At 48.2% G+C, this 17,049-nt stretch overlaps 1 protein-coding gene across 1 annotated transcript in view; it reads right to left on the minus strand.

The window, feature by feature from the left end:
* Positions 1–1,938: 1,938 nt before the first annotated feature.
* Positions 1,939–17,049, minus strand: part of PAPPA (pappalysin 1) — a 259,266-nt gene continuing 244,155 nt past the window's right edge. The window contains exon 22 of the mRNA XM_070459199.1: positions 1,939–7,779. Within this exon, the coding sequence (XP_070315300.1) occupies positions 7,672–7,779 (108 nt within the window). The 3' untranslated portion in view covers positions 1,939–7,671. The remainder of the gene's footprint in view (positions 7,780–17,049) is intronic.

Genomic DNA, 17,049 nt, shown 5'->3' on the forward strand with positions numbered 1-17,049 from the left:
ATAGTCCTGCTCAACAAACCATTCTTCAACATGTAATTGTATAAATGAGTATGTTTAAAGGTTAATAAATATAGTAAATGATGTACATATGGAAGGATCTATTTGTACTGTGGTTTCAGCAAGTTGACCCCCAGAGGTTGTTGAAAGGACATAGTTGCCATCTCTGTAGCCTCTGAGAGTTCTTCTTTGCTTGAAAAGCTGTGGGTTAAGGAAAGAAATGAAAGCACTTATTTAAGCATGTAGCTCAGGCTGGATTCTGGATGGTGCAGCCCCATACAGAAGAAACCTCTTACTGTCACGGTGGACCATGGTTGGCTGTGTGTCAAGCAGAGAAACAACAAAGAATCTCAAAAACTTACGGGCCTTTGCTGCCTCCAAACCCCCTTTATTTGATCTCTAGGCATGCAGTGTAGTCTTTCGAAACCCCATAGATCACTGCTTCTGAAGAGCCCAAATATCATGTGGCATCATGGCAAGGCAGTGAGCAGTGTTACCTGCCCCTGCTTAGGGGTTCTGAGCAAGTGACAAATTCAAATTCTGAGTTTCTGTCAATTTCCCCATCTGTAAAAAAAGATTAGATTGTTTGCTTTCACCATCATGATGATCCCGGTTTTGTTCGAGAAGACAGATGGGATAACTAGGAGGGTCCCTCATCCCCTCTTTGATTACAGAAGCTCTTCAACTTGTTCGTATTTCACATCCTATTGTGCTTTAAAAATGGATTGCATGGTCAGAGTGTTTGAAAATCACTGACTGCCTGCAGACTACACTAACTTAAAGAGCATTGGTGTTGGCACACATGCTCGGACACACACACTTTCTCGATCTATTTGGGAAATATCTGCCTCTTTTCATGAATCTATTCTTTAAGTCTTATTTCAATCTTGACAGTGAGTTGAATAGAACTGAGTAAAACATTCTCTTTAATGATTTATCCCACTTTGGAAACAGTTATCTGATAGAATTTAGCAATGACTCTTGTTAAATTATTTGGAGCTCTGTCTCATATCTCCCAGTGGACTGTGTTTGTAAAGAGTCTAAAACACCTGCTGTGGGTGGTTCTTGGCTTCTCTCTCTCTGCCCTTTTATGGCATTCATATCGGTGTCCCTAAACTTTACTCTTTTGTACAGAATTCAACAGTTCAAGTATCAGCAGATAAACCTATATTATGGTGGTACTGCCAGTCTATGGCTCAGAATACAGTGCATACATTGCCTGTGCAAGTACTTGGATGCTTTTATGATCCTTGTTTTCATGCTTTTAGATATTAGAAAAGTCAATTCATTTATTGATACTTGTCACAAGCAGCCATGTCTCATAATAATCATAACAAGAGTTAATATAAACCATGTCTGGCACAGCTCTATAATCTTTGATATTTATCTTAGCTCATTCTAATAACAGCTTCATGGGTGGGTACTTTTATTATTTCCATTGTATAGATAGGAAAACTAAATCGTAAAGCAATTAAATAACTTTCCAAAGACCACATAGCTATTAAGTGGTGATGAGACAAAAAAATGAGATTCAATGGGCAGATTGAAAATAGCAAAAGTTTGGTCTCAGCTTCCAGTTCTGAAAATTGAATGACTGAGTGTCCAATTATGAAGAAAAAATGAAAATATACTGAAGTATATCATTGAACATAGCATCCAAAAAACTAGATATGACTAGAAGTGACATGAAAACTGAACTTTCTGGTAACATGTAAGAATGTTTCCAATTGTATATGTAAAGTATAGGTGCTCTCAGGAATTATTTCTGTAGAAGAGAGGGTGTATATTAGATTCAAATTCATGCTATCCTTGATCTTCTAATTCTAGGCCCTGGTATTCTATTCCATGTTACTGTGTATATGCGAGAGAGTCTTTTAGATTATGCTAATGTGTACATGTGAGAATCTTGTAGATTTCCACAACAGACAACAACCACACCGCTATTTTTGAAGCGTACAAGCTATTATATATTTTCATAATATAGAACTTTAAGGTATAGTAATCAACAGTGGCAAAATATTTCTGTCTTTGACATTATTTTTTCGTGAGATCCAACCTGTAATTGAGACCAGAGAAAACAGTATGGAGAAACAAATCCAGGAGAACAGGATAAAAATATCATGAACAGCAAAATATGTCTGAGTATTTAAAACCGTATAGAAAAAATAAATTAGATGAACAATTGTGTAAATATAAATTAAAAAAAGATGACATTCTTAATAAATAAAGTTTACTATTTACATTTTTATATATTGCTGAAAGACTTAACTTAGATCCATAAAAACACATAAACAGGAAAAAATAAAACCCAAAAAAGGAGCAGCAAATTTATGCGCGTGAGGTACAGAAAAAGGGTTGGAGTTGTGTTTTGTTTTTGGTGATTAGATTATTTTCTTTTTTTTTCTTTTTTCTCTTTTTTTAATAGTAGGCCAGTAGAATTTTCTTGAGAACAGATTTTTAAGCATATCAATGGAGAGTCATTTTTGGTAGTTTCCAGAAGATGCCAAACAGATTTCAACATCATCATCATTAGAAATACCCATAATAATTATAACAATAATAAAAAGGTATAATATACATAAATATGGAAGAGCCGCTTGTAATATGAATACATTTTCTCTAGACGAGATCACAGTTTTATTTTGTAAATATTACATTTAAGTATATATATACACACATATATGTACAACTATATATACATGTGCATATATATGTAAATTTATATTTATATATAATATCTTTATATAGATAGATATCTGCGGACAGGTTATTGATTATAGAGACCCAAGAAAGCAAGTCAATTAATTGTTCAAACTTCTCCTCACTGACTGCTGGTGTAGAATTTAAGAAACCCCGAGTTTGCACTCAGAATGCCGTATCTTCTTTTAATGGAACACTCGATGTGGAATTTTAAGTCTGAGAAGAAAAAGAAAACTTAGGGACTCCCTTCCTCTGTAAAGCTGGAAGTGGCCTGGAAGTCTTGAATAAGCAGTAAACTGACTTTTACACTGTAGGAAGTCACTGTTTTGTTTTGTCTTTTAAATCAAATTACAGAACTGGTAAAGGCCTGAATAAGGGGAGAAAGTCCAACTTATCTACAAGTAAAATATTCTCAAATGCAAGCCTCTCTCAAGGTGGGTTCTAATCTAGGAGCTCACTTCCATTCCTTGAAATACCGAAAGAGCACTCCCTGTCTTTCTCGAGTGGCCGGTGGGCCTGTGCATTCTTGGAAAGTAACCCATAGACGTTGTGTCAGGCTCTCACAGATTGGCTCTCAAGTAGATTGCCGCAGCCCCTTAGAAGCCTCGGGGCCTCACAATCCCCTGCCCTCCCGCTGTGAGGTAGGTTAAGTAGTATTATCCCCATTTTGCAGCTGGAGAAACTGAGGCAAATGGAGAGGCAATATCATGACTTGTTTAAGATCACGGAGCAAACTGCTGCCTGGAGTCAAGAATTCTGTGTTCTCACTCGAGGGACATAATTCCTCTCTTGGCTATGACACATTGCTCTTCAAGATCAAAGAGTTGGGAGGAATTTGGCAAAACGTGAGCAAATTGCCAAGAATAGGCTTTGATTCTTTTGCTGTTTAGTTTTATGTCTGTTATTTGCTTGGTTTGTTCTGTTTCTCGAAAACCATGGGAATTACCTGTCTGGTCACGTAGCAGCTTCTTAGGAAAGTGGACTGTGCAGTGTGATTCTAAGTGCAGACTTTAGAAAGCCCAGTGCTCTAATGGTAAATACAAACATTTCATAATGTGAAAAGCGCAACACAGTATGTCCCCTTAATATTAGGAAAAAGAAAAAAAAATGATTTCAAGCCCTCCCCACTCCCTACTATTACTGATTGACAACCAAACAAATAGACAAAAATGCACCCTCCCCCAACAATATCAGCTACATATTAAGGGGAAAGATGCCTTATTTCCTGAACCTACCACAATGTACAGAAAAGAACAGACAGCGCTATAAAACCCCTCTCTACTCCTGCTAGGGAAATCTTTAGACTGTGTCTACCTACTTAGTCTGTAGAATAAAGAATGTTCTTCAGGAAGCACAAAAATAGGTTTTCTTAAAATTCTTATTTTTAATCATGCTTTACTTTTTAATCTCTTTGTCTTCTATTAATCTCTATCTGTACAGCTTTGTCACCATCCATCTCTTCTTTTATATTTTCCCTACTTTGAAGTAGTTTGAGGAGAAAAAAAAAAAAAACAACACAAAAACCTCAAATCTGTTAACTTGAATTTATGGTTTCCTTTCTTCCTTCCCTCTTTCCTCCTCTTTTTCTTCCTCTCTTTCTTTCCTTTCTTAACACAGGTAAGACCTATAACAAACTGACAGAACCAAGTTAAACCAAACCTGGAAGGGAGGTAGCCAGAATCTGTCTCAAAGAATTATTGTCAACAAATAGCATTGAAGCATTGGCCAAGGCGGGAAAAAGACCAAGAGCACTGTCTAGGCAGTGACTCAACATGCTGAAGCCAGGAGAAGCAGCTGATACCCTCCATCCTCAGAGCTCTACTAGTTACAACCACTCATCTCCCCCTTTCATAACACCCCCTGTTCAGCCTCCAGAATGGACTTCCCAAGGGTTGTCTTCCCTTAAAAGGTGGCTGGCACAGAATCTAGGGGATAACACAGGTCCTCTGGCAGCCAGTAGGGCTGAGGCTCAGAAAGTCTTCCTAAGAGAAGGCTTGGCGACCTGTCCACCTGATCTTTTCTTTCTTGCTGTTAACAGGCGAATCCTTCTTCAGAACCTCCATGTTCTGGAGAAAGTTCTGAAGAAGCTAACCCATCTTCAGAACCTCCAAGTGCTTTAGGACCTCTGAGTTGCTGATAGACAGCAGTGCTGCAGAGATGCCCTGTGAGTACTCCGCCGCCCTAAACTGAAGTTGATAAAGGGGTGAGAGTGAGTTTACCCCCAGAAAGCAAATGAAGCTGAGTATCAGCGCACTGCATTCATGGAGCCGACCGTCCTCCACTAAGGTAGGAGAAGGACCTATCAGTGGCACCTTGCATGTGGGACTGAGGCTGCCCACCCACCAGGCAGCCTCTCCCACCTAATATCCCTGGCAAATAGGCATTTGTGAGTAACAGGTTTGAATGATGGTGAGGAGGAGACTGGGAGACGCTTTGCTGAGAAGGGCTTGATCAATCTGAGACTCTGAAGGCAGAAGTCAGCTGCAGAATGTGGGTGAGTGGAGGAGGAAAGAGCGTGAGAGTGGGCTGAAAGGAAGCTGGTGAGGTTCTGCTGTGGTTCCTGCCACCCCACCATCAGGAATGTTGTCTTCAGGTCTCCCAGGCTCTCTGCACTACTTACTGATGTTAAAAAAAAAAAAGCAGCTGGGAGAGCCAACTCTGTTAACATCTTACCTCATTTGTTCCTTCCTATCTAGCACCACTCAGGTTGATAACTCAGCAAGGGCATGAGGGGACTTGAAGACTTAGCCAGAGTTCTAAGATACTGGAGAGGGATACAAAATGGAATCGATGCTTATACAATTATTATTCTCTTGCCAAAGATTGGCCCTGGTAATTAAAGGGGAAAAAAAAACCCATGCCCTCAGTATAAATGAGATACAAGTTTGTAAGAAGGAAACATAATGGATCTGAGTCAGGCCTTAACGATGGCATGCCTGGAACCCAATCTCGGAGACTGTAACATGGCAGAAGCCACACAAAACTATCTAAGCACTGCGTCCTTATTTGTGGGCACCTGTACGAAAAGCACCTTGATATAGTTATTAATGTAACAGACCACAGATGGCCAACAGACGTCTTCTCAAGTGTTCTCGGTCAGCAGTTAGCTGCTGCTGGGAGAGAGAACAGTAGGAAGGTTTCTGAAGTTATTTTTGGTCCCCGTTGGAAAAAAAAAAAAAAAAAGGCTCTAGTTGATGAACAGCGACTGTGTTGGATGCAGGAATGAGGAGAGTCGGCCACATGCTTGGTACCTTCCATGTCTATGTTATTGGTTTTTCGGTTGGTTGTCTTCACTAGACTTGAGATGATTGGGGGCAATATTTATGCACTATCTCTACCTTAGACCTTCCCATCACCTCGCTTTCTCAGTTTCAGAGATCAGGGTAAATGTCAGCCTTCTTTCCACCTCATTCTGTATTCCTCACCTCCCTTACTAATTCAAAAGGAGTGGACAGGTTAACTGGCTGAACAAAGAGGACCCCAAAGAGGTGGGGGCTTCTGTGAGCATCTGGCTAATTTCCTCTTAACTTTTGGAGGCTGAACATGGGAGACAGGAGGCAAGGGCCACCCTGGGACAGAGGTGGATGGGAGTATGGGAGCTGAAGGCTCTGTGGAAGGCATGATGACCATGCTGGGTGGGTGGGGACCAAGACTGGAAACCCTTGGGCTATCCCCTGAAGGCCCCGCTAGAACACAGTCCAGGTGTGGATCCCATCCGAGATGCTTCTCTGCTCCAGAACTATTGCTACTCAGGGCACAATGAGGTCCTCAGACCCAAAGCCTGCTCTCGCCATGGAGGGGCAGGAAGACTTGGATAAGGATGCTAACCCAAGAGTCCCTGCCATCCCAACAGTTTCCGGAGGGTTCTGACATCATAGAAATGTAACACTGTTCCTCTTGCTTGTAAAATCTAACACTGGCTTAGACATTCTGGACTCTCGGTGAGGGTTCCAGCATCGGAAGCCCCTCAGTCCCCTTCCAGGATGAGAAGCCCACCCAGGGGGGCCTTCACTTCTCACCACGTGGGCCAATGAGGGGTTTTCCCTTGCAGAAGGACTAAGACGTGAGGAGTGGTGGGGAAATGTGGGTCACTTTTAAGGCAGACTGTTTGGTTGTGTGGGGGTTTTTCCTAACCTAGTCCTACCACCTTGGGGTACTCATGTATAGGATAGAGCAGCTGGAAAAGTAGCAGCAAGTGTGGTCCCAAGGCAAGATGTGGGGGATGTGAGGGATATTATGGCCTCAAGCCGGGGGCTGTTATAATACCTCGACATTGCAATCCTAAGCCATTTCCAGCCTGGCCTCGAACCCTGGGGGCTTTGCATACCTTGGATTCTTTACCTCTTCCTTGGGTCCTGCTTCCCTAGAAGGGAGGTGATCAGAGACCATTTCACTTCCAATCCCAAAGGACTGCACACTCAGGCACACCTTACGTATTCTATAAGCCTCAGGGTGTGAGCTACTTTGGCATTTAACACTTGGTCTTAGCAGTTTCTGTAACTCTCTTTCTCCCAAGGACAGTGTTGGTTAAGAGCCTGGGAGAGGAAGGATTGAGTCTGTCCCAGTCTCTCTCTGCTCAGTCTCCAAAACTGCCCTCCCACGGATGTTTGCACGGGTGCGTATGCATGCATGCGTACTAACCACAGATGGGCACACTCCTAGATACAGAATATGTTTCTCGCTGTGGTCACGTGACAAATGGTTAGAATTTTAGGAGGCTCAGGGACTGCACGCTGTATGTGCAATCCTTCTAAGACTTTGAGATGGGATTCTATTCCATCATCCAACATGGCGAGACTTGGTTCACACGCCCACTCTACGAGTCCTTCCTGGGTGAAATTAAAGGCAGACCGGTTGGGTGCTAAGGATCCCTGGTGTGGAGAGGCCATTCCGTTGAGCAGCTGACTGTGAAATCAATACCAAAGGGATGCGGGTCCTGGCGTTGGGAATTCTTTGACAACTCCTTGTCCTTCCTTAGCCATGGCTGTATCCTCGGAGGTCTTTCCGGCTGTGTTCTTGGGCCTGGGGGTCCCGGCAAGCACAGTCACCCTGTAGGTCACAAGACATGGGGAAGGGTGTGACCTGCAGAGAGAAAGGCAGAAGCGGTTAGCCAGGTGCTTGGGGCTGAAACAGAAATTTCTAGAGAAGCAGTGCAGGGCAGAGGGTTCATCACTGGATGTTGGGGGCAGCAGATTCAAGCTCAAGTCATGACTCTGCTTCTTGCTAGCCTTATGATAATTTTATTAGGATCACCATGGTCATTATCATAGCTGTTTCCATTTTCACGGGCATGTATTACAGGTCAGGCAATGTGCTCAATGCTTTACAACCAGGAAAGAGCTGAATTCTTCAACAACTCTGTAAAGTGAAAGTGAAGTCTCTGAGTTGTGTCTGACTCTTTGAGACCCCATGGACTATACCCTATCAGACTCTTCCATCCCTAGGATTCTCCAGGCAAGAATACTGGAGTGGGTTGCCATTTCCTTCTCCAGGAGATCTTCCTGACCCAGGGACTGAACCCAGGTCTCCCGCATTGTAGGCAGACGCTTTACCGTCTGAGCGACCAGGGAAGTCCAACTCTGTAAAATAGGCACTAAAGCAACCGCCCTTTCACAGGTGGAGAAACTGAGGCTCAGAAAGGGGCGGGCATTCGCCCAAAGTGGTGGTGGTGGTGTTTAGTTGCTTCAGCCGTCTCCAACTTTTTTGCAACCCTATGGACTGTAGCCCACCAGACTCCACTGTTCATGGGATTTCCCAGGTAAGAATACTGGAGCGGATTGCCATTTCCTTCTCCAGGGGATCCTCCCAACCCAGAGATCAAACCAACATCTCTTGTGGGTCCTGCATTGGCAGGCAGATTCTTTATCACTGAGCGACCAGGGAAGCCCAAACGAGTAAGGGACAAATCCAGTATTTTAAAGTAAGGCAAGCCACCTCTCCTCGAGCCTCAGGTTCCTCCTAGCTGTGAAATCAGTGGAACAAGACCTGCCTTGCACTGTGGACTCTGAAGGCTGAATGAAATTGTGACTGAAAAGTTGTCATGTATCACATGAGTGTCGGTTAATAGACTTGTACAATGGAATATATAGCTTCTAGGACTGTTGGGGCGATCCACTGATAATAAAAGATGCAGTGATGTCTTTTAGGAAAACCTAACTCTCTGCACATATTGGTAATTTTGATTTGGGGATGAGGAAAATAACAAAAGCTTTTGCTGGCAAGCTCAGACCATCTTCTAGGACAGCGGTCCCCAGCCTTTCTGGGACCAGGGACCAGTTTCGTTGAAGACAGTTTTTCCGTGGACCAGGGGTCGGGGGATGGTTTGGGGATGATTCAAGCGCATTACACTTAATGTGCCCTATATTTCCATTATTATTACATCAGCTCCACCTCAGATCATCAGGCATTAGATCCCAGAGGTTGGGGACCCCTGTTCTAGAGCGCCCGAAATCCTGGTGGGGAACATTTCACAGAGAGATTTTTTTTTTTTTTTTTTTTTTGCAGAAAATTAGGTTGAAGGATCCTAGGAGCAGATTTTAGCATAAGAAAAAGTGAGGGGTGCACAACGGGATTATTTGATATATGTAAAGATTACAAAATTGGAGAGGCCCAACTTTCATTTCCCAGTCCGGACCCTTCACATGCCTTGTGACCTTGGGCTGGCTTTCCTTTCTAGAAACTGTGAGAAAGAGACCAGCAGAGTGAACATCCTCCCCACACGGCAGAGGATCTGTCTTTGCAAAGAGCACAGTGCGGTCCCTGCTTGAGCCCCAGCCTGGGCTGACGCGAGTGGATTTCACCTCATTGCATCATGACATTTGCATAGAACTTTCCCTAGAGGGTCCCCCATCTGCGCAGATGGATTTAATGACCTCATTCGCCTCCTGCCTGGGCAGGGTCTCGAGTGCTCACAAGGCTCAGAGAGCATGTTTGTCCCTCTGGCTGTGGGCTCATTCTCCTGAACACTTTCTCCCCGCTCTGTGCCTTTCTTTCTTCCCTCTTTGCCTCCCCAACCTGCAACTTCTCAATAATTTAGAAGTGTAGGAATGAACAGGAAGATTGATGTAGAAGGCCCAGCTCTCTCACCTAACTGAGGTGTGACCCTGAATAGGTAACAATTTCTCTGAGCCTCAGTGATCCTTCCTAGAGGGGGAGAAGTGAAAGTGTGTGGTTGTGACCACAGTGTCAAGTGGTTGTGACGAGGGGTAATGAATTAGCCGATAAAATGAGCACAGCAAGCAATGCCTGCCACATGCCCAGTGTGCCTCCTTCTCGGTAAGCAAGGTGGGGACTGTGTCAGCCTTGCTCACTTTTGTATCCCCAGCGTCTAAGCTGTAGAATACAAATGCAGGTGTGTTCACTTCGCCCTCTCTCTGACTCACTGCAGCAGGGCTAGTGCAACTCCTAGTTTCTCTTTTCAGTTCCAGCTCACAGATGTGTGATGCCCTGGTGAGCATCCCCACAGCTACCACTTCCATGCAGAGGCTGCCTTGCTGCTTTCAGCTGCTCACTATGCCCTGATTCCAGGACACTCCCCAGCCTCCATGCGTATGCAGGGGCCATACCGTTCCCATCTAGAATGTTCTTCTGCAACTTCTTCACTGCCCCAAGAAGCAGAGAACGTTAGGCTCGAAAGAGACCTAGAGAAAATCCTCCAAAGTAGGGAGACTGAGGGCAGGGCCACATCCAGATCTAACAGCTGAGGTCCAGTGGGGAGACCCTGTGAGCAGAGAGGCCTGGATTAGTATCCTCTCTTGCCTCATACTCGCTGAACAAGTGTGGGAAAAACCCCTTTGCTGCCATCACCTTCAATTTGTGCATCTAGAAAACGGTGATAAAAAAAAAAATTACAGTAAGTCCGCTCCATACGAATGAGTTCCATTCCCAGAGCACGTTTGCTAAGTCCAATGTGACCCTAAGTCCAAGAAAATTAGCCTAGGTACCCAATTAACACAATCGGCTATATAGTACCACATGTAATAGGTTTATAATACTTTTTGCACAAATAATACATAAAAAACAAACACAAAAAGAAAACATTTTTAACCCTACAGTACAGAACCTTGAAAGGCACCAGCGCACAATGACTGGCACATCGGGCTGGCATGGTGTGAACAGGCAAGAAGAGCTGCTGCCTGGCCGTCAGTGAGCAGAGACGGCGGAGGAGGGCGAGCTGCAAGCTTACTCACACCCGACGTCGGTGGCACAGGTTCCGGTTCCTCGCTGGACCCAGACGCACGTTCCCATCTTTGCAAGTTTGCACCTTGGCGGTGCGTGTGCAGGGGACGTCCCCTACTGCAGTTCAGGCGGTTGGGGGGATTCCACAAGAAAGATGCAAACCCTCCCAGCACGTGGTCTGACACGCGGGTCGCCCGATGCTGAGTCGGCCTCCCGCAGGCTCGTTCTGCCTGCCCGTGACACCCTGCCTGCCTGCCTCCTCCCCGGCCTGAGCGGCCTCTGTTTCCCCCGGAGCCGTCCCGTCCTCTTGCCCTTGCCCTCATTCTAACGTTGGGATGCCCAGTGACCGCTCCTGTCTCCTGCACCGTGGGTTCCCTCTGTCCCTCTCCCACCGGGCTCCACGGTTCTTTCGGGACAGCCTCACATATGGTTCCTCTCTCCTGCTTCCTGTTGTACCTCGCCCAGGCAAAACGTGCAACAGATTCTGTCTCTGAGGATAAGACACAAAGTCCTCAGCGAGAGTTCAGGGCCTTGCCTGATCTCCACACTCTTCTTAGACCTCATCTGGTTCCCTTCATCCCCCCGCTCTCTGCCGCTTGTCTGTTTCCTGTTTCCTCAAAGACGCCAGGTGTTTTCCTGCGTTTGAGTCTTCAGCTGTTCTGTTCCTCCCCGCTCCTGCTCTTCCCTGGCCAGCTTGTCTTCATCCGCCAGGTCTTACCGCAAGCACTGCCTCCTGCCTCCTTAGTCTGACCAAAGACGGGACCATCACGCTCCTCCCGTACCCTAGCATCCTACCCCTTCCCCGTTCTTGGACGGAATCACGTCTGTGCTTGTATGCCTGCGCCGTCTGGGCAGGGGCCTTGGCTCTGATGTTGTTGTTTTTTAACATGTATTATTTGGCCGTGCTGGGTCTTAGCTGTGGTATGTGAGATTGTTTAGTTGTGACATGTGGGATCTAGTTCCCTGACCGGGGATAGTAGCCGGGCCCCCTGCATTGAGAGCGTGCAGTCTGAGCCACTGGACCAGCAGGGAAGCCCTCGTGTCTGTGGTTGGCCTCTTCATCTACCACGTGGCAGGCACTCAAGGGACCCGTGAATGGAGGGACATACGAAAGCACAAATACCCAGGGACACCACCGGTCAGCGAGCCTCTGCTCTTGCATTCCCGTGCTGCATAACTTCGTACAAGCCACCTCCCTTCTCAGGCTTCAGGGTCCTTATCTGCACACCGAGTTGATTTTAATGATCTCTACCTTCCCTTCTGTTTGAGACTCCTTCTCAGCCCGAGAAAGGTGGACGGCGAGGCCCTGGGCAGAGAAGACCAGGAAATGTCGCCCTTCTCCACAGCTTATGTCTTGCACGTCCCCCTTCCTGCCACCCCAGTCCCAGGAGCTTCTCCAGAGTTATCAGCCAGCAGGACCCTATGATGCCAGGGAGCTTCGCAGGCCCGTGTGGGCACCCTGGCTGTGTGGGACGTGGTGTGAGCACACGCTTTCCTCCTGGCCCGGCCCAGGGAGTTTCAGCGTTCCCCTAAAGACATGGGTCTGGATCCGCAGGGAAGGAACCTTAGAACACAATGAAGTCTAGAAGGTTTAGTCTCAGGGGGACGATCGGGGATGCTGCTTGTGCCCTTCCATGCTTATAAACGCAGGTGCACTGATGGAGCCCTTGCCAGGGGCCTGGGAGCACCCCGCTCGACTTTCAGCAGGCCCTTGGTACCCGTGGAGCTGGACTCCCCATCAGTCAGACGAGGGATCTGGTGAGGACCAGTGGAGCAATGCCGCCTGCACACCAGCCCGCGGAGGTCCCAGTGCAGAGGACAAGCCCGGTATCTCGCCCTTCTTCTTGTCTCTCCGTGACCTGCCCGTTCAGAGCCTGCCTCGGGGGGTCTCCTCTGCCCACAGGCGTCCTTACTGACTGGGCATCTACAACTTGTGAGGGAAGGTGGAGCTCGCCAGCCCCACCCGCTCCCCCAGATTCCCCAGGTCTGAGCTGGAAGAGACACGCCCAGGTCTGGTCCACAGCCGCGTGCACACACACGCAGGTACTGCCTGAGGCCGTCCGTGTGCAGGATGATTCCCACATGGCTCCACCCAGGCTCGAGAGGCTGCTGTCCTTTAGCTACCCAGCTTACAGATGGTAAAATAGAGGCCCCAGCCTGTCTCAAACCTGCCCTGGACCTCACGACCTGTCAACCGGGTAGGTGCTGCAGGATTTTAAGCCCCCACTCTGGACACCGAGAGCTGTCGGCAAGCCAGACAAGAGGGGGAAGGCAGCTCTCCGTCCCCCGTCCCGGCTGAGAGCTGTGGGCTCTGTTTAATAGTCACTCGCCTTCTACCTATTATTATGTGCCGGGCGCCTGTTACTCACCCTTCCCAGCAGCTCTTCTCACAGTCCTCGTTTTACATCTTAGAGGAAATGAAGATGCGAAGAGGTGAGTCACTTGTCTGGCAGGGTGCCTTGGACCTGCGCCCCCATTTGTAACCGCTCCCCGGCACCGTTTCCCCCAAGAGGCAGGTAGGGTAGGAGGCAGGGTCCCCTCTCACAGAGGAAGAAGCTGAGGTCTGGAGAGAGGAGTCCCACCCCTATAAGGCTGGCTCCAAGCCCGACTCCCAGATGCCCGGATTCCCCGAGTAGCTATCCACCTTCTCCCCCGGATGGCCTCCCAAGCAAACCTACCACCCACGGCATCAAGGCCTCGGCGGCCAGTTTACATTTGGGATTCCCAGCACTGTGCAGCTAGGCTGTCCCATAAACGGCTTGGCCACCCACTCTGGGATTCTGTCAACAAGCCCAGGTCGGTGATGGAAGGCCAGGGTTCTCGCTTTTCCCTCTAGGCTGGAGACGGTGCTCAGCACAGGGGTTTCAGCCCATGGGTGAGCTGCCCAGGGTAACACCTCCACCCGCGTGTGTGTGAGCGGCTCAGGAATGCAGCCTGGCCAATGCCACGGGGCCCTGGCGGAAGGGCTGTCTGAGGCTGGCTTCTGACTCACGCAACAGGGAGGTCACAGCCGAGGGTGGGCGGTGTGGGGGAGCAGGAGGCATGCTGCAGGGACGGTCAGAGAGCCTGACTGTCCACCCGCCCACGGCGGGGCCCTGGGCGACTCGCTTCACCACCCTGAGTCTCTGGGTCGCCGGAGTGTTGATAGAGAGACTTAGTGACCTCAAGCAGACCAAGGCCTGGTGCTGGGGGCTCCACAGTGGCTCCCTTGGGACTGTGCAGTTCTGTGCCTGGCACGGGGCATGCAGCAGTCAGGGCATACCAAAGCTTGTTTAGACGCGGGTAAGTGGAGGAGGAAACAGAAAGTGTGGCTCATGTGGAGGAATGCACCAGGTTAGACAAGGAGACGTGATTCCTTGTGTTGTTAGCAGTGTAGCGGTGTGTGCTAGTGAAACGCTAGCAGGCAAGTGACTTCCTTGCGGGGAGGGGGATTCGGTTTGCCTATCTATAAGATAGAGGAAGTAACAGTCCTGCCACGGAGAAGTATTTTGGATAAAGTATAAAATCAAGGACAGCACTTGCATAAGGCCTGGTGTAGAATTCGTGCTCAGTGAAGGATGGTGGTGACAGTGGTGGTGATGTGGTAATGGCATTGGTGGTGGCTATGATGATCGTCATTCCAGGGGGATAGAAAGGCCTGCTGCTTTTCATAGGATCAAGTTGAAATGAGTGTTGAATTCACCCACAGGAAAAAAAAAAAAGTCAAGTTATACCCCAAATGAGGGAAATCCTAACACTCCAGAAACCAGTGGGTAGAAGAATTAGTCTATTTGACTTAGTCATTTGCCTACTGTGTCTGACTCATCTTCCAAGTTGAGTCATGTGTTCCCTCTTCCAGGAAGCCTTCTAGGATTCTCTCAGCTGGTTCAGTGTTTAAAATCATTGACTACTCCCATTGCCACCTAGAGAAAGTTCAGATTCCCTAGAGTGGCTTATAGAAGCCTTGCTCATGCCTGCAGGTTCACCTCTCACACCTTCATCTCTTGCACTGTGCTCCGGCCATTTTCAGGGAATCAGAGTTTCCTGACTGTGTTCCCTGTTCTGGGCTTTGCACAGACTCTGCCCTCTGCCAGGAACACACTTCTCTCTCATCTTTCTCCCTGGTCTTCCCCTCACTACTTTTACTTGGGTAAGACCTGCTGCGACTTCCCCGTCTCACCTCTAACATTGTCTTCTCTGAGAAACTCTGGTGATTCGCCTTAGTTGTTGTATCTCCATTAGCATTTCCTGGACTCTCAGCACCTGCCCACAGGTCCCCATGACCACACAGCTGGGCCTGGCCCATCTGCTCATGGCCTAGCAGTATCTATCACATAGCAGGGTCTCAGCAGTAGGGGACATGGGAACTTGGGATAGAACAGTGACTAAAATAAATGCACCTTCACTCTCATGAAATTTTCCTTCCAACAACAAGAGGTATAGAGATAGCCAGGCAATGAATAATACATACATTCTTACAATATGTACAATATGTGATGCGTGTTATGGAAGGAAGGAAGGCATGGAAGTCAAGGTCAACAGGTGCAGAAGGGCCAGAGGTGATGGAAGGTGGGTGGTCAGGCTGGGGCACGTTGAGCACACAGCACTTGGGCAAAAGACCTGGAGTGAGTCATGAGGATGAGTGGAGAAGAATGTTCTTGGCCAGAAGAACAGCTCGTGGTGAAGGCTGGAAGGTAGGAGGTTGCCCGACCTGTGTGTAGGAGTGTGTAGGTGGCAAGGAGTCCAGAGGGCTGGAGTGAAGAGGAGGAAGGCACCTATGGGGGTGGGGGGTGAGGTCTGTGGTGGGCAGAGCACCCGGGCCTGGCAGGCTGTTGGGAGACCAGTGTTCACTCGGGGAAGTGGAGAGGAACAGAGGGCCGTGCACAGAGATGCGATGCCAGCCTGACTCCTTTTCAGAGGACCACTCAGGTTGCTAAGCTGAGACGTTAGAGCTGTTGACATGCACCCCCAACTCTGCAAACAACACTTTATCAGCTCTGCTGAGATGACTGCTTCCCATCTAAAGCTTCTGACTATCTTCCCCTATCTTACAGAATCACTAGCCTCCTCAGACCAATGAGCTCCACTGGGGTTTCATGCCCTTTCTCAAGCAAGCAGCTTTTCACTTAGATTTGAGCAAATACAGGTGGCAACCCTACGCTTCATGCCATCAGTTGGGCATGTCATCCTGTGCTGAGACACGCTCCTGGGACCAATTTTTTTACTCTCCCCTGGCCCCCTGACCCTGATTAACCTTCAAGTTCCTACTCAAGGACCACCTCACTCAGGAAGCCACGTGGAGAGTCCTTAGCCATGAATCTAATCTGAACATCAGGAGATAAAAACTCAAGGCAAGCCCGGCCTGGCCACGGCCACAGAGCTGAGCTGTAGAGTTGGGACCACACTGCAACTCCCCAGACATCTTCCAGAATCAGTCTCTTAGCAGCCAACCAAAACATGATCGTCACCACCGTTCCAGCCCACCACGCCTTGGAAAACACTGGTATGTCAAACACTTGAAGGTTACTTCTCCTTCCTCCCTTATACCCTGCTACACATGCGTACCTAGAATGAGTCCAACTAGAAATAATGGTTGTTCGTCGTTAGTATGGGGGGAAGCTGTTGAAGCAACCATCCTGGAGATCTGCTCTGTATTCTAGACTCCTCGTGGCTCCAATAAGAAAATGCCAAGTCCCACCCCTTCCTGCCTGCCTCGCAGTGCACACAGGTACCTGGGTGGGAGGCTGGGCACGCCTGGCAGGTGGAGTTTCCTCTGACAGTCCTGCACTCGTCCTGTCTCGTCTTCCAGCAGGGCCCAGGTCACCCCACAAGGCAGATGAGGGGAACAGCTGGGTCTATACAGACAAGCGGTGGGGGGTGCTAGAGGGAGCAGACAGACATCCTTCTGGCTGAAGTGAGGGGGAGGCCCCAGCTCCAGGGACCAGAAAGAGGTTTTAGGTGGAGAGTAGGAGGAAGGAAGAGCAGGAGAAGGCATGGAGTGCTTCCCCCGGGGGCTGGAGTTCCGGGACCCCAGTCCAGGAGGACCAGGATGCAAGAGGAAAGGGACCCCAGGAAGGGCACGGTGTGAGCCCAGAGCAAGCAGACGTTCAGAACAAGGGTCAGAGGCAGGGGCTGCGTGACTTGGAACCACAGCCTTTGTGTCTCAGCTCCACCACTTACCAGCTGTGTGACCTC

This window comes from Odocoileus virginianus, chromosome 31 (genome assembly GCF_023699985.2).
Source record: "Odocoileus virginianus isolate 20LAN1187 ecotype Illinois chromosome 31, Ovbor_1.2, whole genome shotgun sequence".
NCBI classification, from domain to species: Eukaryota; Metazoa; Chordata; class Mammalia; order Artiodactyla; family Cervidae; genus Odocoileus; species Odocoileus virginianus.